This window comes from Pholis gunnellus (genome assembly GCF_910591455.1).
Source record: "Pholis gunnellus genome assembly, chromosome: 14".
Lineage (NCBI taxonomy): Eukaryota > Metazoa > Chordata > Actinopteri > Perciformes > Pholidae > Pholis > Pholis gunnellus.
The window spans coordinates 7915758-7943137 of record NC_136541.1 but is presented as its reverse complement, the minus strand read 5'-3'; the positions used below and the strand labels follow the sequence as shown (position 1 = coordinate 7943137).

The window sequence follows — 27380 nt, the reverse complement described above, 5'->3', positions numbered from 1 at the left end:
TTTTTTTCTTTTGTCAATCACATCTTTGTTTTCTTCATACTAGCACAGCAGCACAAAGTAGTTCACTCATTCATTTCTAAAAAAAAAAACGGACATTCACAAACTCTTTTACTTTTGTTCCTGGTCAATTTTGTTGTTATTTCCAAACCAAAGCACTTGAATGCGCGACATATCTCGAAGGCTTCTACGATGTCCGAGCACAGATGTGTGAACATGAATGCAGCACTTACCTATGTAAAGTGCTTCACTTGGTACAGTCGGAATGCAGGCAAAGTATATATTTAACTTTTCAGAGATATTAAACATATAATATAGCTTTATTGTACATTTTACACTTAAAATATGTATAGAACAATAGATTTCAATGTTAAATATTTATTGAACGCCAGTTCATGTCTGTGTGTCTGTGTGTGCCACCCCCAAGCATTCCGACAATGGACTCATCCGTCGTCAGGCCTTTGCAGTAGGGAGTTGTTTGGCGGATCCCGCAAGTTTTTCTTTACTTTACATGTTATTGTTGTTTCTCCAAGGAAGGCCAAACTCTTTATTTTCATCCACACTTGCCTCCTTGTTCCCTCGGTGTCTCGGCGGACTTTAAAAACAACGTGTTTTGGGGGCGTGGTACACAACTAGAGAGCCAAAGACTCGGACTCACCACGGCCGAGCTCATGATGCCGACGTTGCGGGACAGCACCATGTCCCACCCGGGCGAAAACTCACACCAAGTCCGGGTGAAAGCGTATTATAAAGGGTAAGAAACCACCGCTCCTCCCAGTATGTCATAGATCTAGTTAGTGAACCATCTAGAAGCAGTTATGGACTTGTGGAAGGTGGCTAACCAGCTGGCTAACATTAGCTAAACCCAGCTAGCAGCTAACGTTGGGTACCAGTTTTAGGTAAACTTGACCAGGTGAAACTGTCCAGACGCGTTTGTCAGTGTAAAGACAGACTCTGTGTTGTTTAGGAAACGTGTCAGCTGGGCTGTGAAGAAGTTTCACTTCAGTCAAAATGTGTTGTTGGATCGATTTAGCTTTTATCTCACATCTGACACAGTTTGTGAGCTTTGGAGCTAGTCTGTCAGCTAGTTAGCTAACAGTCGCTAGCATTAGTTCTACTATCTGTCACTGGTAGATTGTGCCGACTTCATAAACCCCGTTTAATAAGGTTCATAACTAGCCTATCATGTTGTTACACACTGGCTGAAGTTCATCTTGTATATACTGTTTTGGCAAATTAACAAGATTAACATTATGTCATTTAATGATTGGTTATATGACAACAGGAAATGATGACAGATATCGATACCATCACGGTAGCTGCTGTGGAATGCAGTTAGGTGTTGTTGTTCATAATGTTGGACTGACAATGTGAGGTCAAGCTGTTAATGTCAGATGGTATTTCAGACAACATATCTTTTACCATCAAACTTGTTTCCCATCTATTTGTGTGTTTTCCCTCACACTAACCCAACCTCAACCCTCACTAGGGCGGCAACTAATGATCAATTCATCTATTGATTATTATTTTTGATTAAATAATACACTGTTAACTCTATGAAATGAAAAAAATGATGACAGTAACGTAAGTTACTCTGGTTCATCACGGTAGCGGCTGGTTAATTTCCTGTCGATTTGTTTAATTGTTTCAGCTCTAATCCTAACGAGTCATCAGTTATACACATATATCAATGTCCTATTCATCCCTGATAATGTCACGTACAGGGTTATGGAGATGCCAGTGCTTCAAGCCCCGCAGAGGCAGTTCAGCTGTTTTTAGTTTCGCACTTGGATGTGACGATGGAAAAATCATTGGTCGTCCAGTTGTTTAAAGGACACTCCCAGCTTCTCTGTTCGATGAGCCAGTGATTGGAACGCAGCCAGGACTTGAAAAACGTGAAGTGCAAGTCACCTCAGCCAGACCTGTTGTTGTATTTCTCACCTACTGTGAGACACACCTCAGGGACACTGTAATGTGTGCTGGTTATTAGGTGTCATCGCACAGAACAAAGCATCTGAAGTATTCATGAAGTGGCTGCTGAGGAATCTCAGCAATGCTGCTAAAGTGGGAATGCAGTAAGATGGTGTCGTCGTCGTGCCATCGGGACACGTTGAGCCATGATCTCATCAGTGTTGCTGTCGTTTCCCTGCAGAAGTTTGGAGCGGGAGAAAAGAGTGGCACAGCATCAATATATTAAGACTAGTACCCGCAGATTAGGTAACAACCGTATGTTATGTTAGTACTGTAATGGCAGGATTTGTTGTTGCTTTTGGGTTTTGAGCTTTTGGTTCAGACCAAACGAGACATGTGAAGATGTCACCTCGGGCTCTGCATAGTTGTGACTGGCATTTTCTCTCAATGTTTTGGTGTGATCCATTTTTTATTTGATAAATTGAAAAAATAACCCGCAGATCAATCAATAATGAAAACAATAGTTAGTTGCAGCCCTTGTTAACACGAACAAAAGGGTCGTAGAGACCGTCCCAAACACTACAGAAGCTAAACTTCACTGATTGGTTCCGTTTCTGTGCGTCAAAGTGGTAATCGATGAAATCAGCTTGTTCCTCTTTTAAACCTGAAAAACTCCCTCAACGGCCTTACTATGTGTTATTTTCTCAGCTCATCTATTTTCAGTATAGGGTACGCTGTGAGTCCATTGATGCCTATTTGCATGTCTGTTGTCTGTCAGGGCCAGCATCAGCAGACTGGTGTCAGCCTGTAGCAGTCTCAGCCTGTCACCGTCTTCATCTTGCTCTCTTTATGACTGACGGTCAATGGAGAAGGCTCCAAATGCAGTGATGCAGAAACTGTACAGTGGTAGTAGATGGACGGCAATTAAAAGTGTGGTAGTGAATCAAACGGCTAAGTTATTTTCAGTGGTTTTAAATGGTTCAAATAGTCCAACTCAAAGCTCAAAGTCACCTTTGCAGGCCCTCTCCCTTCAAACGGCCGTGTTTTCGGGCTGCTGTCTCGGCTCACTCGTCTGCAGTGCAGGTGCTGGCCCGTGTTTTAATGCTGCGTAGGTATCCGCTCAGCCCGTCGGCCCCCGAGCCCCGCACGGGTTGTGCTCCGACACAAGCGACGAGGGCTCTTGCTTGGCTCGTCTCCGTGACGGGACTTTGGGAAGGAGTCAGACAGATATTTCACCGTTCTCGGCTAAAATGGACAATTTCCCGATTTCTTCTTCTTATTGCTTACAGTGTTACATGTGGTTACTACCACTCTGATCTGACATCCCTATCAAGACACAATACAGCTGCTCAATGCCCTCTTACACTCCAGTTTAATAGGTCTCCTCGAGGAACATATAGAACTTGCATCACAGCTTTCCTTTACGCCTCATAGTGCTTCTTTTGTATGTATGTCAAGTGTTTTAATAGGGCACACGGGTGTTTTTGACAGCTGACAAGCATAGGAGCGGATATGGATAAAGCTAAAATACAGTTCATCAAAAAAAAGCACATCAACCTTTATCGTGCTCTGCATCTCGTTACTGAATACATAATGTCTGGATAGAGAAAATGACGCTTATCATTGTAATGTAAGTAATTAATACTAATGCTTGTGTGTGTTTATTTTAGTTATCATATGTTGTATGAGGGATTTGTATGGGTATGTTTCTCTTGATGTGTTGGTCAGGTTTTTTAGCCCAATATGTTTCTAGTTGGATGAATGTTTGTGTTTGCTCGAGGCAGCAATTCTTCTGACACTCGCCTCCGTCTGTGTTTACCAGTCAGCTTACTGTAGTCCTGTCTTGTCAATATGGCCACAAAAACCTCTTTTTTCTTTTTTCTTTTTCAGCCTATTTCTAAAGAAAAAGCACACAACACGCAGCTAACGGCACTTTTGGCTTTGCCTTGTCAAACCATGCCGAGCTGATTTGCGTTTCCATTCGGCGAGTCCTTGAGGGTCCACGTGACTTAAATTTTACACACCGGAGTGTGTACGGATAGGCTGTACTTACGAGTTGTGCTGAGTCGTGCCCAAAATGGACCATCTCTGTGGCCAACCGTGACGACCCCCCCCCCCCTTTTGTTCCTTCATACAAGCGTGTGTTGACACACCAGAGAGAAAGACAATTTTAAAAGTCTGTCTGTGTTCAGCTCTCACTCCTTTTGTAGCTTCCAACTGAACCTCAGTGTTTGAAGTTTCTCTCCCGTCTCCTTGTTTGTACTCTTAGATATCTGCTTCATTTAAAAACAGGGGACTTTGATTGTGAAGAGTCTAGGAAATGAAATGTGTTACATGGTCACACACACACACACACACACACACACATTCAGGCAGGTAGCCCTGTTGTAATGGAGATGCAAAATCTCTGCCGGACTGGGCTGACACGTCCAGCATATGTGTGTGTGGAAGAAGCTGTTTATACTGTAGCAGGTCTTCTTAAATACATACAACACGTCTGGATGTCTCTGCCAGTAACACAAGGCTTCTTATGTGCCAGATCGACTTCAGGATTCCTGTGTCAGGCATGTTGTTTGGCAGGAAGCTGGGATTACGCCGGCTCGACGGAGCCGTTCACATATTTTTTTTTTTTTCTTTCCTCTTTTGAAAGGAGTTGCTCTTCTTTTTCAAAGAGGCTGCCATCTGCGTCAGTGCTTCAAGGCTCTGCTTTGTTTAAGATACGGGAAGCGTTCCTTGTCTTGCCGTTTTTACTTTTGCTGTGAAAGCCCCTCGCGCACTAAACCACAAAGTCGTGCACCCCTCACCCACCCGTCCGCTGACACACGTATTCACTAACGAGTCGAGTATCAGCGGCTACATGCATGCATATCGTCTGTTACAGCGTCTGCACGTTGTGTGTATGTGTGTGTGATGCAGCTCAAGTGTGGTAGCACACACACACTCGTCTGAGGCCCAGCTGGAGCATCCTGCAGTTCATGTTTCATTCATCCTGACCTGTTGTTTTTTAGGGGGACCTCAACTTTCAGCGTGTACATTTCTGTATTTTGCTTCAGTGCGTTTTTGTTTATGTCGCTTCAGACGTCAGGCACCCAGAGAGGCTCATGGACCCTTCTTGCTGCTTGAGCGCTCACTAGTGACGAACGGCTTCATGCTGGGCAGATGGGGCCGCAGAGTCCTATCAGGGGCACAAGCCAGCACTCTCCTCCTCCTCCTCCTTCTTTTAATTTAGCTGTACTGAAGGACGTCACATAGCAGAGGAATGCCAAGTCTGTGTGGAATGCTGCTTCCTCCCAGTTACTCATCGGTGATGAGCTCCCAGTCTCTCTCTCGCTCTCTCTCTAGATATCCTTCTGCCTTAGTCACTACTGGTTTCCTTCCTCTAACAAAGGCTCCCTCTCTTTTTTTGAATATCATTTTTAGGTTCCTTTTTGAGATTCATCTATTCAAGTGTTGCGTTGTTAATGGTTAAAGAATGCAGCGTTGTCTTCATTTATTTTCCAAGTGGAAGGAAGCAGCATTAGTCGACAGACGGCTGCTTGCTCGTCAGCCTAGTTTTGTAAAACATTGTCACTTTCACTTCAGTTAAGTTCAGTTATTATACAATTGATTCATTTCTCGATGAATCAGTTTGGGTCGTAACATGGTAATAATGAGTGAAACATGTCCAGATGACAAAACCTTCAGTTTAATATCATAGAAGTCCAAGAACACCAGCAAAATATCCCACTGGAGAAGCTGGAACCAGATCATTCTGAGAAAGAAAAGACAGATTCATTGATAGATGACGCCAGTTAATTCTCTGTCGATCAAGTAATTGATTCATCATTTCCGTCCGAGTCATCATTTAGTTTTGTGAAGACCCATTAAGTATATGTACAAAAGAGACAATGTGCTTTACAGCAGAGCCGCAGCTAAAGATTATATATTTTCTCAGTAATTTAATACAGGACGTATCAAAAGAATGGTCAGACATGCCCAAATTCTTTGACAGTCCAAAACACCAAGATATTGAATTTAAAATGATATAAAACATGGAAAACCAGCTAATTAGGGATACAACTAAAAAAATCTCTTTTATTGTCAATTATTCTGCCAATTATGTTTTCGATTAGCTGCTTTTTCTGTAACCCGTCATAAAATAGTTTCCCTGGGCCTGAAAGTGACACATTGAAACCTAAAGATATTCAGTTAACTGTCACATGACAAAGAACAACATCAAATCCTCACATTCTATCATCTGGAACCAGTGAATGTTTAGCATATTTAGCTTGAAGGAATGACAGAAACGACGAATTAAGTGACAATATAATTGCGGCCTTTCAGCTCTACTATACAGCAATCAAAAAGCTCTAAAACATCCGTTCTACAACAGGAAGGAAACCTCCATGAACGCATTTAACGTTCCTGCTTCTCATATCTTTGAATCACTTCGCCGTCTCTGCCACTTTGCATTAGCTGAGCTTGTATCTGTGTCACAGAGGATGTTGGGTGAAGCTCCTGAGATGTGGCTAAACTTTAACTACAGTGTACACACGATGTTTAATGAACACCCAGCAGCACAGCACCATCACACGTGACACAGCGAAAGTTCCCGGCTGGCATTAATACGGCACCTGGATCGTCTACAGTCGCAGTGTGGGAACCTTTTGTGTACCCTGTGTGTGTGTGTGTGTGTGTGTGTGTGTTTATATACACTGCCTATCTTCTGATGTTATCAGGGCTTTAGGAGGAAGTAGAGATGCCATACTGGTCTGAGAGCTGTTTAACACCAGCAGGATGGAGGACGAGGGTGAGAAAAGGGAGGACGGAGGAGGCATCATTCTGAGCATTCGCGTCAGTTTATTCTTGCTCAACGCGCTTTATTCATTCTTGATGTGGGATTTTCAGTCGGTTTAATACAAGCCGCTCTCTTTAGATGCTGAACGTGAACGTGAAACTGACATATCTGCCAATAAATCCCCGTCTGGTGTTGTTTGCGTGCGTTTTTTACAGCGACCCGTACACCCTCTCTGTGCTGTCCTTGGACTTGTACAGTAGATGTCCTTGAAATACTTTTATCATCCAGCTGTAAAGCTCTCAAGTTGATGAAAAACTGGGTCCATCTTTTGATGATGGCTGTAAAGCGAGTCAGAGATCCTCGTCCTCGCGGGTCACTCCCTGGCTGTTGCGACGGCTTTTAACACCCGCCTGCTTCTGTACCGCGCTCAACCCTTTGTTGTGACCACTGTTCCCCAGACTTCTGTACCCCCCCCAGGTGACATCCGTCCCTAACGCCGCCGTGAAACGATGACCGACAGATGACCCACACACACACACACACACACACACACACACACACACACACACACACACACACACACACACACACACACACACACACACACACACACCGCTTAGATGCTCTCGGTCAGCCACCGCTACTCACCACCGTGTTTGAGTGTATGTAAATGGAGGAAGCTCAAGAGTGATGTACTTGTTGATTACGCCGACTGCTCTCCAGGAAGTGCAGTGGTGGACGGTTGAGCCTTCACCAAAGCGGTCACAACACAACTACAATCCCCGTCGGCTGTGATTCACTCTGCTCGAGTGTGTTTTTTTTATTTCTTTTTTCAGTCTTTCTCGCCCCTGATTTTGCTCTTTTTCGCACACCCACTATCATGCTGTACAGATGAATGCACACATGAATGTGACAGACTGAGAGACTGTGACTCACACACAGAAGCGTTTGTGTGTGTGTGTGTGTGTGTGTGTGTGTGTGTGTGTGTGTGTGTGTGTGTGTGTGTGTGTGTGTGTGTGTGTGTGTGTGTGGGGGGGGGGGGGGGGGTGTCTGTGTCTGTGTCTCTTCTGTCTATTTCCTTTAATTTTTTTTGAGACAACCCTCATTTAGTGCTCAGTAGAACTGGGCACAAACATTCATTCTCTTTCTTAAAATAAAGATTTTAAACGTTTTTAATGGTGTGTGTGTTGCCTTAACCTCAATAGATCAAACGTGTGCTTCACTAGTAGGTGGTAGATGTATTTTATTGAACGCGTTTGCCCTTGGTGTCAGTAGGGATGAATGACTGGACTTTTTCTGATACAGAGCACAGATTCGATACCAGTGCAGCCATTTTTTTTTTTACGACGTGACTTGTTGTGGCCAACGGGACGTAGCCGATGCTCAACGCAATTCCACGCGTTGGATCGGTGCGTCCAGAGTAATCGTGAACGTCAAATAAAAGCGCTTGACTTATTTGTATCTTCTCTGCAGGGACATCATGATCACTCATTTTGAGCCGTCCATCTCGTACGAGGGTCTGTACGGGGAGGTGAAGGACATGTGCACCATGGACAACGACCAGCTCTTCACCATGAAGTGGATCGACGAGGAAGGTAATGAACACATGCTCATAAGCCCACACACACACTTCAGCCCTACCACACCGAATTCCTTGTTGTCACTCAGTTAGTCAGGCGGCAGTAATGGTGTCATAGGAAAGATGGAGCCGTCAGACTGCTCCGCTCAGGATAAGGTCAGCCTGTCCAAACTCATTAGACTCAGACCGACTCCCACTGGTCGCCACCCAAATACAATCTCTGGAGTCATTTGTCTGTCTGGGGAAGAAAAGCTGTGCTTGATGGTCGTAATGAAGTACTCCAGCTGTCTCTCCTGCTCCATCCGTGGGAACCACATGCACACAGCCCCGCAATGTGAACTCTAATCATTACCACGATGATTAAAGAATGCACCGGGGATTAATTAATACGTTTTGTAACCCTGGTTTAAAGGTACCAAATGCCAGCGACGGGTCTGTACTTGTGATCTGCTTAAAATAAATCTGTAGAAGGAATGCTGCACTTACTGTATCTCCCACACAATGTAAACACAAACAACTTTTAATGAACTCTTAAACCCTGTGTGTGCCACAGGGAGACCTGTTCTGACCTGTTCTGACCTGTTTTAATGATCAATTCATTGTTTTTCTTCTCGTACAAATGCCAAACACAGAACTAGCTCCAGATTCTCACTTGTGAGGATTTGCTGCTTTTCTTTTTTCGTATGCGACGGTGAACTCTTTGGGGCTTTGGACCGTTAATCAGATAAAATAAACAATTTGAAGTAGTGCCACAAATAATCGACTGCAATGATTTATCACATATATAATGATTTTGGCGTATACGTTTATGTATATCGCAAGCAATTGCAGTACAGAACAGGGATTTCTATTTTTTTTAATGTGTTAATTAGTAGTGAAAACGGTTTCCTGAGCCTCCTGCTGTGGGGATATTTAGATTAGAGAGTGATTCATCCATCACTTCCTGTGTTTTATCCGTAACATACATGGACTCAACCACTCACAAACTTAATGACTCTTCCGGAAACCCTAACTTTTCAGAAAATATAAGAAAAACCCAGGCTTGAAGGTTGTCTCGGTCCACCCACAAGTTCTAGTTCTTTGTCAACCTCCAGCGCTCTGTATGTTTTTACATTTACACCGTGTGTCACAGTTTCTGTTCCCGAGCTATTTTTAAAGTCCGTGGTTTGTAGACGTGATTAGTTGGGTAGAGCGCTAAGAATAAAATCAATGCCCTCAGTATCGGCTCTCACTGCCTCTCCGAGTGTGTCACCTGACCGTTAGTGATAAGGAAATAATTAGATCTGCGTCGGAGTGCTATTTTAATTATTTACTTAGATTGATCACTGTGCAAATAGGCCTGCACAGTTTTAGAAGGAAGCTATTTGAAGTGGCAACATCGACTGCCGCAGTTTGTTCTCACGCACTTTGTTAAATGTTTACTCAATGTTCATGTATTGCAAATCATATCACACCCACAACGGTTGGACATTTCTTTATTATAAATGTTATGCTGCACCTTCTACACACACAACCTTTTGCTCTGTAACACACAGTATGTGTAACACTTAATAGTCTCTACTTTGTCTCGTGATCCTGTGCAATTAAAAGAAGCCGGGTCATTGTCGATTTTCCGCAATTATCAGATTTAAATGTCATGAAATTAAAACGCCGGCTCCCGTTATCGGATTTCTAACGGGGTTCTTAACATGTTTGCATGTGAAAGATAAAGGATGGGACCTGTCAATAGGTCATTAATTAGAGGAGGGGGAAATAAAATGTGTTGAAAGCTTACACAGATACAAGCACCCAATGAGGAGCACAGAAAAGGGCTCAGATTGTTAGCTATTCTCATGAAAACGTGATTCAAACACAGCTGGAAGTGTATCAGTTTGGCAGCAGTGCAGAGGTTTGTTACCTTCAGTGCTGTGTCTTACCTTTACACGAAGTCTGACTAAAACTAGTCCGTCTCACTGCGGTGTCTGTCCTCTCGCCGTGCTGCCCGTCCAAATAAAAAATACAAATATTGCCTTCCCGCTGCAGAGTCGTATCTCTTTAGTTCTATCGAAGAGTAGAAATCTATTTTAGAGAAACAAGGTGAGTTCAGAAGGAGGTAAACACATTTGCTGCCTGTCCTTCTGCACCTGATTTCTGCCAGTGATCTTTATTTATTTTATTGTTTTAATGTGCTGAATGACATCTCGTCTCTCCTCTGCTGTCAGGTGACCCCTGCACCGTGTCGTCTCAGCTGGAGTTGGAAGAAGCTCTGCGTCTCTATGAACTCAACAAAGACTCGGAGCTCATTATCCACGGTGAGCCTCGCTGCTCTTCACACAGTCACAGCTAACGCGTTTAGGATTTAACTCACAGGATGTTCTCTGGTGCCGTACACGGTAAGATGTTGATTGACACCACGGGCTGGTCAGTAAGAGGTCCATATGAGAGAAGCCTGTTATCTTTTCTGCTCTAAAAATAGTCCCCTCGCCTCTCCGGTGAGCTTTTTATGAGCAGTCAAGTTTGGCGGCAGCTCTGTTTCCATTTCAGCTCATCGAGCTCCAGCGCCAGACGTCAGGCCGACACGAGGCATCCAGGCCGTTTTGGCAAGAGAAAAAGTAGTCTGCCTGCCAGTAGTATTAATTAGTCTTATCTGCTAATAGTGTAGTAAGGTAATCATGCTAAATGTTTTCATGTAATTAAAAAAAAAAACACCTCATTACGAAGTCAAATACAATCAATCTTCATGTTGTTTTTGGAGCGTTTATGTATTCCTTGGTTTGTACTTAGATACACAGTAGTAAGAATAGTATTAGTACATTTTTATAGAAGTACGTTATTCTTAATAAAAATCTATGTCTGCTATCGGCTTTGTTTGCAAACATTACAAATACCTAAACAGAACCAAAATATATGAATTATTTACATTATTTTTTTATGTGTAATCTATTATTTGTGTATTTATTTCAAAATAATCAATTCAGGAGAGTTGGCAGGTTCCAGACTTCAGTTCTAAGTTGACATGAGGAGAAATATACGTGATATCTCACTAACACGTAGACTTAAATACAAACAATGTGTGTCTGACGCATGACGTACCACGAAATACGTTCAACTAAGTCTGGCTCTCTTTGAGGTTACCGTGTTTCAGTGAGCCTGACATTGGTGATTCAGGACAGCTGGTTATCAGCTGGTTATCTGCTGGTTATCAGCTGGTTATCAGCTGGTGCTCTCTGGTCCGTTTTCCTGATCAGCTGTGAGCACCTTCATGGGAAAGAGGCGGATTTGCTAGTTACAAGCGATATCGTGAAAATAATGAGTGAAGTACTTCCTGCTGAAACTGAGATACCTGCAGGAAAAAATACTATAGCAACAGGAAAAAAAGTTACACTTAACCAGGTGAAATGTATACAATATAATCACGTTTTTATAATAGAGTGAGAAGCTGTGGGAACACTAGAAGTAATTAAGTATGGCTTTGAATAAGTGTGAGTTATTTTACATGTCTTTAGTGTAGAGTGTGTATATTTGGCTTTTTTGACTATTATGAAAATGTGATGCACGTATAAAAAGTTCAAAGTAATTCAAGACTTCTTTGGTTCCTTCTGCTGAAACAGAGATCGAGCGGAGGAGAAGAAAGTCTGTCTGACGTGTTGCATTGATAATCACACGAGCTAATTAACAATGTGTAGATTATTTCACACAAAGTCACCTCGCGTGTGAAAGTATCGACACCGTCAGTGTTGGGATGTGGCAGGAGTCGGTTTGGTTATTAGCAAGTATGAAAATTACAGAGTTGACATTAATAAATTGTTAATATCAATAAGATTGTCCGCCCTCGGATCAGGGACCAATAACCAAACTGTGGATTAAGTCTCAAAATTGGTGTTTACTTAAAGTGTCAATAGTCAAAGTACTTTCAAACATCTATTATACATCTATATATACAAGCCTAACAGCAAGGCGCAGAGCCCAAAGATAGCCGGCGGTCTATCCATCTCACCAAAATAGACATTTATATTTGGTTTACTTGAAGTCTGGAACTGTTTGTTTGTCTGAGAATGGTTTGAGTGAGATGTCTGGCCTTATGTCGGGCCTTTTCTTTAAATGCTCTGTGTGCGTTTACACGTGTGATAAAACCGGAACACAGACGGCTAGATTCTGAACACAACAAATAATCATCAAAGCACGGGGTTAATGCAGCGCTGACCCGTGAAACTTCCGTCTGCTCTCGGCCTCCGTCTGTGGACCCCTTCAGCTACTTCACATCCTCGCCTGAGCTTAGCCGTCTTGACAAACGGTTGCGCAACTTGGTGAGCCTAGAGGTCCGGGCTAACTCAGACGCAACACTTTGATTGACGTGTGTGTGTGTGTGTGTGTGTGTGTGTGTGTGTGTGTGTGTGTGTGTGTGTGTGTGTGTGTGTGTGTGTGTGTGTGTGTGTGTGTGTGTGTGTGTGTGTGTGTGTGTGTGTGTGTGTGTGTGTGTGTGTGTGTGTGTGTGTGTGTGTGTGTGTGTGTGTGTGTGTGTGTGTGTGTGTGTGTGCGCGCGTGTGTGTGTGCGCGTGCGCGCGCGCGCGTGCGTGCGTGCAAGCATGTAACCCGGGGTGAAAGGGAACGGGGGGGGCTGCTGTGTGGTTAATGTAAAGGTTTAATCAAATCAGAGGTGAGGGGTCAAGAGTGCAGTGGATGCCAGCAAGACGGAGGAGGATGCACGGGGGGGACGGTTCCACGGGGGGTCGTCAGGTCTGCTCGTTAACGAGCTTGTCGGCTGTAGCACACACCTCGCCTCTGACTCACACTGCCCCCAGTCTAGCTCCAACCGTCTCACACACACACACACACACACACACACACACACACACACACACACACACACACACATACAGGCACACGCTCGAGTAATCTTTGTCTTTAAGATTGTGTCTTGTTATCACTGCGTGTTGCGCACACACACACACACACACACACACACACACACACACACACGCTTGTACCATCATACGAACAACATGAGTGAATTTCGGTGTGAATGGCTCGAGGCGACGGGTTTGCTACAGGTAGTTTTAACTGCTGTCATGATGAGAGGAAGTGAAATGTATCCGGCAGCATTCACATGAATGCTGTCAGACTCGCCTCCTTTCGATGAAATAGACTTTAGAAATGTTTTTTGATGTTTTCTTTTTGCTTCCCAGTGTTCCCATGTGTACCAGAGAAACCTGGCATGCCGTGTCCGGGAGAAGACAGTGAGTTAAAACCCTTTCTACCAAACTAAGCAGCAAAGAAACTTATACTTGATTTACGTTTTAAATTCTGGGGCACTTGAGCAAATTCTTACACACAGGAGAATTTCAAAATGTCAACGGTTCAGACTTACGGACTCAAATAAGGATCAATCAGGCTTGAGTTTGTGAAACGATAGTGATTTCAAAGCCTGTGGTTGTGTATCGCCCTTTATAAAAACAATGTTAATGTCTATTAAATGTGTACGCAAATTATATCAGAAAGTGTTTTTTTAAACATCTGACTACAGAAAATTGTGTGAAACTCAAAGTTCCCACACTGTATATGACACTGAAGTTACACATGCAGTTTAGCCAGAAGTATGAATTTACCTAAAACTAAAATGTGTGTGTGCATGTTCAACTAGAGTGTCGCATATATAGTGAGAAATTATTTCTGAACACTATTTTACAAATCCGAAGTTGGGCCATACACTTCATGTTTATACCGTTCAAATCTACACCATTTAGAGAATGTGGTTTGATTGCGTGAGGGCGATGATTCCAGCCCCTAAAAACAAACACACACTGGCCTCAGTTTAGCTTAGCCGCAGGATAATTAAATAAATTCACAATGTGGGAGAAAATGATACTTCAGATGAAAATGAAAAAAAATCAAACTGGTTTTATACACAAATGCACATGAACAGGTGAAGCAGGACTGAATGAATTAATAGCTGAATTACAGGCAATTTGTGGAGAGCTTTCGAAGAAAGAAATCCATAAATGAAGTCCATTCAGCATCCATTCTGCTCTCTTCACAGAGTCTATATATCGGCGCGGAGCGAGGCGCTGGAGGAAGCTTTACTACGCCAGCGGTCACGCCTTCCAGGCCAAGCGCTTCAACAGGGTGAGATGAGAGGCCATTCACTCATGTAATAATGTGTATTTCACATACTTAACAGTATCATCCTCGACATATTATAACTGGGTTAATATCTACAGCGTTACTTGTAAAACCTTTACCACAATGCACATTTAAAAGCTTAGTTATTGTTTAGTGTATTTAAAGGAGAACGAGACATCCATTTCCCTGAAGTAATTTCACTTTGTATTGATTGATGGAGTACGAGGGATGGTGGTAACGCGGAAACGATTTAATCGTAGGCCATCAGGGCTTCATGTTTCATCTCCTGGACTATAATGCGTGCGTACTTGTGGTGACGATGGTTCTTTGTCTGCCCTCCTGAGCAGCGAGCCCATTGTGCCATCTGCACGGACCGTATCTGGGGTCTGGGAAGACAAGGCTACAAATGCATCAACTGCAAGCTGCTGGTGCACAAGAAGTGTCATAAACTGGTCACAGTGGAGTGTGGCAGACAGATGATCCAGGTGAGGGGGGGACTCGTCACACTCATTAGCTTGATGGCGTAAAGTGAATCGTTGCCGTCCATGACTCACACGTATGCTTAAGATTGTATTCTGTTTTTCAATGCTGAGTATACTTAATGACCAATGTTGTTGTCCAGGAACCAATCATGCCCGGTGAACCGTCGAATCAATTAGACCAAACTGAACAGCCAGGTAACACACACACACACACACACACACACACACACACACACACACACACACACACACACACACACACACACACACACACACACACACACACTGGTGTGCACCCACACTTTGGAAAGTGTTTACAAAAGCACAGAATAACTTGGTTTAGAAGCACATAAATACAGAAAAAGCCCAAAGGAGACAAAGTGCCTTCTACCACAAACTGTGGCTCAAATCACAGGCTCCCGTTGATTTATGCATTTTTGAAACTTACTTTTAAACCCCAAATTGGTCTAAATCTTTTTAATTTCGCTCTCACTTCTTTTGTCTTGAATTGGCTCATTTCCTGCAGCTTATGACCAATGCTCTTAAAAGACAAGGCTGCCGATATCTTTTATTTTTGTTATTGTCAACAAATACTATCGCCAAACCAAATAAAGTAACTCTTTTAAACACAGATTACTAACATATATTTCATTTGAAAGAAAGGCTAAAAACAGGAGCATCCTGGTAGCCGAGTGGTTGAGATGAATACCAACCAACTGCAACGTTCCTGGTTTGATTCCAGCTGTGGAGTATCACCACGGGACTTCTCCATAAAGAATACATACTGTAACCTCAGGAGATTGTTGACATTAGCATAGCAGCGACCACCCAGACTACAAGTTGGGTCAGCTGCATTTTGGGGTTTACCTACAGCACCAGACTTAAGTCCAGTCAGGCGGTTGAGAGGCTGACTGGAATGAGAGGGCTTAAGGTCGCTGGTGCTGCCGTTAAGTGAGGCAGTTGAAACGCTCTCCACCACAGATACTCACAGGTCGTCGGATGCAATCCCAGACACATTTGGATGCAGCTATCTTTGTTTAAGTCTGTTTTGAAATGCATCTATGTAGATTATTATGATTTTTAAATGATCACAAGTACAAAATAAAGTGACATTATACTTATTATTTTAAAAACTGTGGCATCGGTGGATATTTTCTTTACTAACCAAGCAGAGAGCAACGACTGCAGGGCTGTGAACAAAGCGTGTGACTGTCTCTCACCTACTTTCGCTCCTCTATCTCCCATCTCTCCTATGCATTTCTTTTTTTTCTCCCCTGCCTCCCCCTCTCCTTCTGTCTGTCTGTCACTCTCTCTCCTCTCTCAGGCCCTCAGAATAAAGACTCCAGAGAAAGCTTGACTTACGACGGCGAAGAGAAAGAGGTGAGAGAGAGAGAGAGAGAGAACACTTTTGATGTGTGACTCATCGTCTGTCAATCTGTTGCGTTGTCTAGATGTATATATGTGTGTGTGTGTGTGTGTGTGTGTGTGTGTGTGTGTGTGTGTGTGTGTGTGTGTGTGTGTGTGTGTGTGTGTGTGTGTGTGTGTGTGTGTGTGTGTGTGTGTGTGCTTTTAGAGTGAGCGATTAGCGCTTTTTGTGTGAGAAGATGGATAGAGAGAATAAAATCACCTGTAATTGGAAGCAGGTTTTTTTTCTGCCTATTTTGCCATTGTGTACATTTAGGTTATCCTTCTTCCACCTGCTGTGCGTGTGTGATATAGAGCACATGCAGACGTAGGCACCCTCACAGTGCTGTGGGTATTGATTTCCTTTGGTGGAGCTAATAAAGTAACCTTTTATCACAGCTCTTAACGCCCGAGGCTGATTAATGGCCAGGTATGTAATTTGGGGGGGGGAGGGTTGTTGGACAGAGCGGGATTGATAAAAAGGGGTCGAGTTGGACATAGATAGACGAAGATAAGAGAGGGCAAGCCAAATGATCTTATCTACGGTTCCATGTCGACTCTAGGGAGGGGGGGGGGGGGGGGGGGTCACGTGGAGGGGAGGTTAGATGGATACGTAGTGGAAACGGTTTACAGGAGAGGAGAGAGGAAGATAGGTGAGGAAATGGTGGAGATTGTAATCGGGTTTACAGAGAAGTAGGACTAATACAACCAGCGCGGAATCTGATGGAGGCGGCAAGATGGTATTTAATAAAGACAAGAAAGTCATTACTAAGATTCACTTTGAAAAAGTGGTGCAGTTAAAACTTAATTTACAAACCACCCAAAGGAAATCACCGTCGTGTGCAGAACCAAATCACCGGCTCTATCAATAATTCATTAATAATAATAAAAAAAAGACCTGTTGATAAAGGCTGATGTTCTGAAAAGCTGCATGATAAATGGAGTTGACTTCACGTTATGTTGTTCAGGCGCGGAGCAGTAGAGACACGGGGAAGTCGCCCTCCAGCCTGGGCCTGGCAGACTTTGATCTGCTGAGGGTGATCGGCCGAGGCAGCTACGCCAAGGTGCTGCTGGTGCAGTTGAAGAAGACGGAGCGCATCTACGCCATGAAGGTGGTGAAGAAGGAGCTGGTCAATGACGACGAGGTAAACAACACCAGTGTTTGACCGACCGTCGGAGTCAAAACGTTGGCGGTATGACATGTTGTCGGCCAGCCTGTGCATGGACTCTGACACAGAGAGTTGGTGGGTTTTGGTTAAAGTGATGTATTTTCTTTTTATTTGGTTATCTTTAGGGATTGGGTTTGATAGCCGGTCATTTTGGATCCAATTCCGTGCCCTAGGAATCCCATATCGAATTTCTCGTTCGCAATCTCTCTTAGATATTCTCTTTTGCCTCTTTCTCACATTACAGGCGTCTGCAAGGAAAACAAAGCTGGTGAGGTATACAAACACGTGCTAACTCAGTGACACGTTGTTAACAAGACTGACTTACTGAACATGGCGGAAAGCCTCAAACCTAAAACTTAAACCATGGATATTTCATGACCTAACCGTTCCAAAGAGTCGATATATTTTAACCAAAGGCAACTTTGAAATGCAATATTTACAGAAGGGGACTTGCTTAATGTTTGTCCTCGTAGCAAAAAGAAGAATGAGTCTGTACATGGTTAATGAATATCACAGAGCAGTGTAATATGTGGTTAAAGAGAAAAACGAAGCTAAAAAAGAGGTTTTCATTCCCTAAACTACCCAAATAGATTCAATAAGGGAATTAAAATTATTCTGATTTTAAAAACTGCTTTCAAACTAACCTGACACGCCAGATGGGTTGTTACACAGAACCATCTGAGAAGATGTCCGTGGAAACTTTGGAAAAGGGTCAGGCACTTTAAAAAAATACTTGGCAGGTGATTGGATGAACCATCTGTCAATCCAGCACTTGCCTTCAGTTCTCTTCTTTTAAGGAAATATTCTCGAGTTCTGATACAACTCAAACTATTGGAGCATCTACGTGAACCCTGATTGGTTAGTGCTCTGGTTTACAGGACAGAAACTCGGTACTTAAAGCGTGACGAGGTGGATTTTCATGTGCTGCTGCGATTCTCGTGTGATCTTGAGACATCGCAAGAATCCAGCTGCTGTGCGACGTGTCAATCGAACCCCATCACAACTGTTTTTTGTACCACTTACTGACTTTAGCATTTTTAGTATCAGTACATGCAGTTCGAAGGTATGTTTGAGAGTGAATTTAGCATTAACCAGCTCAAGATCAAAGACAAAAATCAGCCCAGCGGCTTCTTCACTGCTGAGGTTTGACCACATTAGTCAAAATAACATACAAACTATCATTATAACTGCTGTTTCCACTGCTGCCAGTTTAGGTGACCGCAAAAAGGACCTTTTTCCAGAGCTGATTATTTTCAGTATGGATTAATTAATCGACTATTTTTTCAATTGTTTGATTGTTTTTACTTCAAAACGTTAGAAAATAAGAGAAAGAATCGTCTTCAGATATCTTGTTTTGTCCGACCAACAGTCCAAAGTCAAAATATGTTCATATTGGAGCGGCTGGAATCAGATAATCATTGATATTATTTCTTTAAAAACAACTTAAACGATTTACAAATTATGAAAATATTTAATAATGTTAATTAACTTATCAATTAATCAACTAATCAATTCAGTTTTAGATGTTTATATGATCTTACTTATTTGTTAATCAAGTGACTTGTAACAACTACAACAACTTGTAATTCGGGTGCACCCGCCATCTTCTTTTGACATTTAAAGGTGTGTATCCACATCTCATGAGCGTAACTGTCCCTTTAAGTCCGTCCAGTGTGACAATAACACAGCGACTCAGTCTATCGAGATGTGAGAATAGTTGATAGTGAAGTCATAAGTCTTCTGTCACTCCCATGTATAATTAATGCAATTAGCACAATTGATTGGAGCCGTTTTTCACCACACAGTGAGGATCTGTCCCATGTCATTGAACACCCGCCTTGTGTATCTTGTCTGAAACACTTTGAGTTCAGTTGACAGACCTCTTCCAGGCCATCAATCTTTCTAAGAAGGTGTAGATAAACCATCATGTCATCAGAAATTGATCTCACGTGTAGCAGCACAGACGGAGGCGAAGGGAGTAGTTAGCCTTGATTAGACGCACTTAGCGTGATTGACAAACTGACGAGTGCCTTTCGATCAATGTTGAAGTGTTCTGTTGTCCCTGCCCTGTCAGCGCGAGCCGCATCCGTGTCCAGACATATTATCATCCAGCCGTCGATAGAGACCCGCTTCTACTGGCTCAGCCCTTTTACGCTGCCCACCCTGGTCTGTGTCTGTACGGGAGGGTTCGATCGAGCACTGTGCTTACTCGGCTTTTATAAGTTTAAGGGGTACTTTGTCACAATGATCTCTGATTTACACCTGGGGTGTGTCTTTGTGTGTTTCTCCTGCAGGACATCGACTGGGTCCAAACAGAAAAGCACGTTTTTGAGCAGGCCTCCAATCACCCCTTCCTGGTCGGCCTCCATTCCTGTTTCCAGACAGAAAGCAGGTGAGAGCATCTCTCCTGCTTGAGTCACTCCGTTTCTTCAAGGCTTCAAAATCTGTTGTGTGTCACACAAAAAACGTGAAAAAGTGTTTCCATATGACGCATGAGAGCAGTTCCTCACCTGCTGCTGTGGTTAAAGTCTGTTTACCAAAACCAGAGCGCTTTCTTAAGGTCATGGGAAGATCCCCGTCATGGTTAAGGTGCCTGAGAACGTGGTTTCAAATCATTAGTATTTCTGTGTAACATTCAAAAGAAAGAAATAAGTAACAGAAAAGTTCAGAAAGAAAAAATGTAGTTACTGAAATTAATATTTATCAAGAGTTTAACACTCAAAAACTGCTTTACCCGGACTGTGTTTGGTGTGGTTTTGATCAGATTTGAATGACAGCGGAGCGGACTGGAAAAATAATCAAAGAACCACTCAACTGTCATCATTCAAAGTCCTTATTGGTGCAAAGAAGTTACACATTACACTTCTACAACTTACAAAAAACAAAATCTCATTTGGAATACCAAACTGCATCAAGCGACAGAAAATCTCTTTTTACACATTTTAATTTTAAAATAATCAAAATATCTGTCATAAGCTGATAGTGCTGCACCTCTTCTTGTTGATTTGTTTTTCTTTCTTTAACCTCAACTTGGAGAAACAGTGTGTGTTCATTACAGATGGTAAGAAGCTAAATGAAAAGAATATAACCCTCTCTCACCTGTGCTTCTTTTCACAGGCTGTTCTTTGTTATTGAATATGTGAACGGTGGAGATCTAATGTTCCACATGCAGAGACAAAGGAAACTCCCAGAAGAACACGCCAGGTAGAGTCACACCTTTTCTCTCACGTCTAATTAAAAGGAATAAGATTGATGTCTTTTTTTAGTCATATGTGATTTTTTTTTTAATACACTCGTATCTCTCGTTCAGATTCTACTCCGCAGAGATCAGTCTGGCGCTCAACTACCTCCACGAACGGGGAATCATCTACAGAGATCTGAAGCTCGACAACGTGCTGCTGGACTCCGAAGGACACATCAAACTGACAGACTACGGCATGTGCAAGGTGTGGATTGCAGTTTACTGTGTATGAGAAATCCAGGCTCTAATGATGCCGCGGTGCACTTTGGTATAAAAGCACCTGCAAAGCTGCATCCGTGTTCAATTTACAGGATCTCGCAGCTGACCGTCTTTCTGTTTATTGCAGGAGGGCTTGAGACCCGGCGATACAACAAGCACGTTCTGTGGTACACCCAATTACATCGCCCCCGAAATACTTAGAGGAGAGGATTATGGTGAGAGCTGCAACACACAATCACTTACTAGAAATGCCATCCTTTTATCTGCTATGATGCAATATAGGAAGCATTAAGCAGTGATGTCGGGAATGCTGCTCTCAGTCGTGATTGTGGATGCTCCATGGTGCAGACTACTGGAAAAGTCTTCATCCAATGAGTATACGTAGAGTCACATTAGAGCAACAAAGAAACCAGCAAAGTAAAAAGCTAAAGAAAATAGCCAATGCATTCGAAAGGGAACAAAGTAATCACAGAATTAATTGTGTCATCCTCTAAATGAATGCTGCGCTTCTAAACTCATTAGTGTATCGGTCAGAAAGGAGGTGGGTAAGGATGACTAACGTGTATGAATCAGAAAAGTGTTCGTGTGTAACAGCCGTTAAGAACAAAGTTGAAGCAGAGTCTACAGAGCCGGATGTAAACATGTCTATAAATACAATGGAAATAGATCTCCCTGGTTACCAGAAGAGGTATCGTAGCAATAGGATCCGCTGTTAAAGGATCAGTAGAATAGAACAAAGCCATTGTTAGTGTTATTGGTAGCACTGACTGGTGAAGATGTCTGCTGTGAAAAAGGCCTTCAGAAAGCTCTAACATTCAGGCAGAACTAGCAACGTTTGCCTTTAGATGAAGACAAACTGTGACGTTTATCTGATAAATAACATAATTAAGCCTTATTTATTACTCATGTGATACAGATTTTTTGTCTGCACAGCCGGCGACCAATTATAATTACCGTGAGACACAGAGTGTTCATCAACAAAATAAAAGACAAAATGAGTCCACACGTCCGGCTTTAGAAGGGTTGGAATATGCAAGAAACAATCCAAATGAAATCATTTGGGAAGGTTTTCTACTGGGGTTGTGATAGCTATAGTTTTAGTGCCCAATCGGTTTCTCCATCAAGCCCTGACGCTAACAAAAATAACTTGTCAAACCTTTTATCTTTCATTTCATCATTTGTCGTGATGCTCCTCTTATTTTTAGCTTGTAGTTACAGGTTGTGAACATTAATTAAGCTGCCACTAAAAATTATAATTATACTGTTTCTTTCTCAGCAACACAATATTAAGTGAGTAGACATCTTTGAGTTGTAGTTCTCTAAACTAACCTCCATCTGCTATACACTGACTATGGATGCCTCACACAACCACACTGTGGTTATTAAGTCAACCTAATGAGATTTGATGAGGGAATGGAAAGGATTCTGATTTCATTAAGTGGAGTCAATACTGGTTTTCTTACAAAATAGATCTTTAGATATATACCTTGTGAAATAATGAAACGGTTTTAATACATGTGTTTATTTCAACATACTGTAGTTAAGCCCAAATTGGCTTGTTCTGAACAAACATTTAGCAGTAATGTATGAGATTTGTTGTCAAGGGGACAAAGGATGCAAAAACAATACTGCTTCTGTGGTGGGAGTGGTTGCTATAGTAACCCACAAATTCAGGTTGAATTTGTGAGTAATTTAAAGTATTTGAGTTAATGAGAAGCGTGCTTTAACATGCAGACTCGCTGCTAAGTTAGACCTGGTTTTTGTTGCTCTATTAATGATGAATGTTCAAAGTATCAGTGTTCTATTTATTCTGGTCATAATTAGGATTTTATCTGTGTGTGTGTGTTTCTGTGTGTTTCTGTGTGTTTCTGTGTGTTTCTGTGTGTGTCTTCAGGGTTCAGTGTGGACTGGTGGGCGCTGGGCGTGCTGATGTTTGAGATGATGGCGGGCCGGTCGCCCTTCGATATCGTCGGGAGCTCTGACAACCCAGACCAGAACACAGAAGACTACCTCTTCCAAGGTAACACACACACACACACACACACACACACACACACACACACACACACACACACACACACAGACACACAGCTAACATTTATAACTGGAGGAAAAAAACAGCCCAGTGGAAGCATGTAACACCTTTGTATTGACACCTTTCCAATGGCCACTTCTCCGAGTACCAGGCACATGCCATCTGTTACGGGGAGATGTGTGAACGCCGATATTTCATTGTAAATACAAAATTCAAAATGTGTCCGTGTTTTCTTATAACAGCCAGAAAAGTGTTGGATTGATGGGGATGAAAATGTGACTGAAGTCACATTTCAAGACAGTTTAATCGAAAGCCACTGACACTTCATTGAAAGGCTTCTGTATATATGTTCAACATGAGTATACCCAACAGGATTGAACTTATAGCTTTCTGCAGTGTTAGTGGCGTCTTCTGTCATTTTAGACTCAAGAGACCGTCTATCTCCCCCCCCTCTTCTCTCACCTCCTGCAGTAATATTGGAAAAACAGATCCGAATCCCCCGCTCGTTGTCAGTCAAAGCCGCCAGCGTCCTCAAGGGCTTCCTCAACAAGGTAAGAAGGTGTCAGACAGGCCTGTATCAACCCTAAAACAGTGTTGACTCCTGCTGGCCCTTTGAAAATCTCATTATTTCGGCCTTAGTGGGAGTCAACTGCCATCTCCTTCTTCTTTTTTTCCACCCCCGTCCTTCTGTATCTCAATGTGGCTCTTGTGTCTTTTTACCTGTCCATAATATCCATCAACAAAATCCACTCTTCTTTTCCACCGTTCTTCCAAATTCTCTCTTTTCTAAACCCCTCTCCACCGTTCATTGCTGGTCTGATATTTTTTTGCTGGCTCCTCCCCCATCGTTACATCCCGTCTCTCACCCTCCTCTCGCCTTCGCTCCCACAGGATCCCAAGGAGCGTCTAGGCTGCCACCCTCAGACGGGCTTTGCTGACATCATGGGCCATCCGTTCTTCAGGAACGTCGATTGGGACCTTGTGAGTCACTCACTTTTATTCTCTCCATGTTCCCCTCTCTCTCTCTCTCTCTCTCTGTCTTCTGCTCATCTCGAGTTGCCTTGATCGTCACCTTAATCACTTAATTGCTTCAAATGAAAGAAATCAGTCGACTATGTTGAGTGTTTCAGAATCCCGTCTGGGAATCTCACTGAAAGTTAAGCTCGGACTAAAGATGCTCTGTTATTTATGGGGCTTCCTGTGCTCAGTTTCAGCATGAGTAGAAGTCATTTGTGTGAATGACATTCCTGTTTTATGAGAGACAGAACTGTAAAATTCAACAAATGTCTGTTGCTGTCAACACATTCAAAAGACTGACGGGCTTATCCAGACATCATTTAAGTTGTGCTGCAACTAGCAATTATTTTCCTTATTGATCAATCTGTTGATTCTTTGTTCGATTAGACTGTCAGACACTCCAAGATACAACTGTCGTTTAATTTTTGAGGGATTTCATTTTATATATATGTGCTGTATGTATGTATATATGTGTGTGTATATAAAGAAAAGTCTGTACATGTGTAAATGAACAGGCACATTTTAGTCAAATGTCCTATACAAATGGACAGACAGACAGACAGGCACACAGGGAGGGAGGGAGGGAGGGAGGGTAGCTCTACAGGGATCACCATGACCTCTTTTTCCCTGTTTGGTCTGGAGCAGCCACCCAGCAGTCGGTCAGAGTGTCTGGAGGGATCAGCTTACACCCTCCCATGTCCCTCCCTCCCTCCCTCCTCACACACACACACACACACACGCACACACACACTAACCTGAAAGTTAGCCCTGCAGTGCACCTATCGGCCTGCAGGCGGAGCATTCTTACAGACACATGAGGCGCTGTGAGTTTCCTCCACACTGAGATGTAATCTGAGGCACTGAGGCGCTGAGAGCAAGTGCGTCATCAAGGATTTAGTCACTGTTTTAAATGTCTCGATGGGCTGAAGCATTAGTTAATGGAAACAGGAGAGAAGTCTACGGTGGGTTGATGACCAAAGAAGGATTATACTGTCTTTATGTTATTGTCCTTTTCCAATGCATTGTACGTATGTGATAGGCCCCGATCTGCCTTTTATTTTCTCTAATGACCCATTGGTTATTTAGTCCATATATGCATCACAATGTCCCAGAGCCTAACGTGATACCTACAAACCGCTTGTTCTGCCTGACCAACAGTCCAAAATCACGAGGATGTTTATTGACTGTAATGAATGACGAGGAATGTTTGCAGATGAATTGCCTTTCGATCTGAAATCGTCAATATTACTCAGTTTAAATATTGATTTAGTGCGTTTTGGCCGATACGGTTGTTAAGTTCTCACCTGTTTCCTGTGTCGTTATTTCAGCTGGAGCAGAAGCAGGTGGTCCCTCCTTTCAAGCCCAACATCTCGGGGGAATTCGGATTGGACAACTTTGACGCCCAGTTCACCAACGAGCCCATCCAGCTCACGCCTGACGACGAGTGAGTCCCCATTTTATATCTCTCTTTCTTTATTTTGTTATAACAAATATAACGTGCAATTATCACCGACCAAAAAAATAAATCTCTTTTCTTTGTCGTAGCGATGTGGTCAAGAAGATCGACCAGTCCGAGTTTGAAGGATTCGAGTACATCAACCCACTCCTGATGTCGGCGGAGGAGTGTGTGTGAGGGGGACGTGTCATCTGTGCTTATACACACCACCCACACACACCCACCCACACACCACCCACACACACCCACCCACACACACATACACACACACACACACACACACACACACACACACAAACACACACACTCTCATGCACGTGTTACGTGGCGTCTCAGTGTCTTCAAGCTGCATGGTTACGAGACAACCTGGCGACATCAACCTTCTGTTCGAGGGCCGCACATGCACAGTAGAACGCTTATTTGCCAAAACCAGTCTCACACTCTGCCATTTATAACCACTTGCCCTTAAGCCTACCTTCTTTTTTTTTTTTTTTCATTCTTTTTATATCATGTAAATCTGCACTGATATTGATTTTTCTCATCGGGGCCTCTTTATCGGTAGCCATCGAGGCTACAAAGTTCTTCCACGGTCGCTGTATGTCGGGGGGGATGAGGCACGGCCCCCGACAGATGAACTGAACATCCTCTCCTTCCAGCTGGTGGGGTGTTTTCAATGCATATTTTATTTGTACATATATGAATCTTCTATAAATATTAGACAAAGGCCTTTTTAGCTTCAAGCCACAGTCGGACAAAACTGACAACTTAATCACCTTAAAGACATTTTGGATTCAGCTTTGTCGCAACTCCCCTACTGTAGACGAAAGAAGAACCATAACACTAGCCTTTAAAAAAAAGAAAAAAAAAAAAAAAAAAAAATACAAATCTATATATTTTTCTCATGTTTTATTTAACATCATTATGTTGTTCTAATGTGTTGCATGTCCAGCCAGAGTAACAACCAAACGGTTCAGGCTTTGTTGTTTTTAGATGAAAACACAACATCTGGAAACCAGAAGGTGTCTGCTTCGAGTCCCTTCTCCCCAGAATGAAGGAACGTATACAGCAGAATCCAACCAACGCTAACAATGAGTCGATACTCTCAAACTGTGAATGAAAGAGCCCGCTGTGCAGGGAAACGGGCCGAAAGAGAAGCACATCATACCTGAACGCTGGAGCACAGGTTACCTTTTACTGTGCAGACCATCCATGAAATATACATTCACACAGGACCAAAAAAATAAACATTTTTATTTGAAATGTCTTGCTGGTACGAATTAGAAGGAACAGTATACGTGAGGAGATGTGCTGTCCCAGGTCAGAGAATTTATATATTCAGATCTTTTTTTGGTCATTTTTAATACTATGCTTTTCTGAGACGAATGGTCTGTCACCTTTTCTTTTTTTTTGTACTTTCTTCATTCCATGTATGTCTTTCATTGTAAATCAAAAATACTGATTGTTGAAACGAGAGCTCGGTCAGAAGCGAGGACACAGTGCTTCCTGTAAACTGTGTCTGCTGTGCTTCATTTTTACCATATGTACCATTCCCTGAATTAGATATATTGTGCAACTGATTTAAAGTATATAAATGCTACGTAGAGCCGCTCTCTACCCCAGGACTGTAACGACACTAAATGATGGTGAGTGAACCTCCGGACTGTGAAGCTTCTCACTTCTTGGAAACTGTTTTTGGCCTCACGTGGTGACCAGAGGAACTCATTCATCTGTTACACATTTTACTTTAGCTTTTTTTTTTTTTGTTACTTTTTTTTGTGAATCAGATTTCATTTTGAATCTTTTTCTCTTTTCTGTTTTTTTTTTTTTTTAAATCACTACATTGATTCCAAAATGTTACTGGGTGAACCCAATGAAAACACTATTTGTTGTATTTGTTTGTGTTTTGGGGGCGTTTACCACCCAGAGGACTCTGCTGACATGTATTATTAGTGTGCAAAGAAAAAACAGACGGTAAAATAAACATTTTATTTCTC

At 42.7% G+C, this 27380-nt stretch overlaps 1 protein-coding gene across 1 annotated transcript; it reads left to right on the top strand.

Moving 5' to 3' along the window:
* Positions 1-463: 463 nt before the first annotated feature.
* On the top strand, positions 464-27380 carry prkci (protein kinase C, iota). The gene is made up of 18 exons (XM_079173237.1): positions 464-751; positions 8159-8280; positions 10466-10555; positions 13430-13480; positions 14281-14366; positions 14711-14848; positions 14986-15040; positions 16170-16225; positions 17218-17394; positions 19713-19810; positions 20536-20622; positions 20729-20864; positions 21006-21093; positions 22773-22898; positions 23385-23464; positions 23805-23894; positions 25259-25374; positions 25476-27380. Exons 1-18 carry the CDS (start codon positions 669-671, stop codon positions 25561-25563), a joined length of 1767 nt encoding a protein of 588 aa, XP_079029363.1. The 5' UTR covers positions 464-668; the 3' UTR covers positions 25564-27380.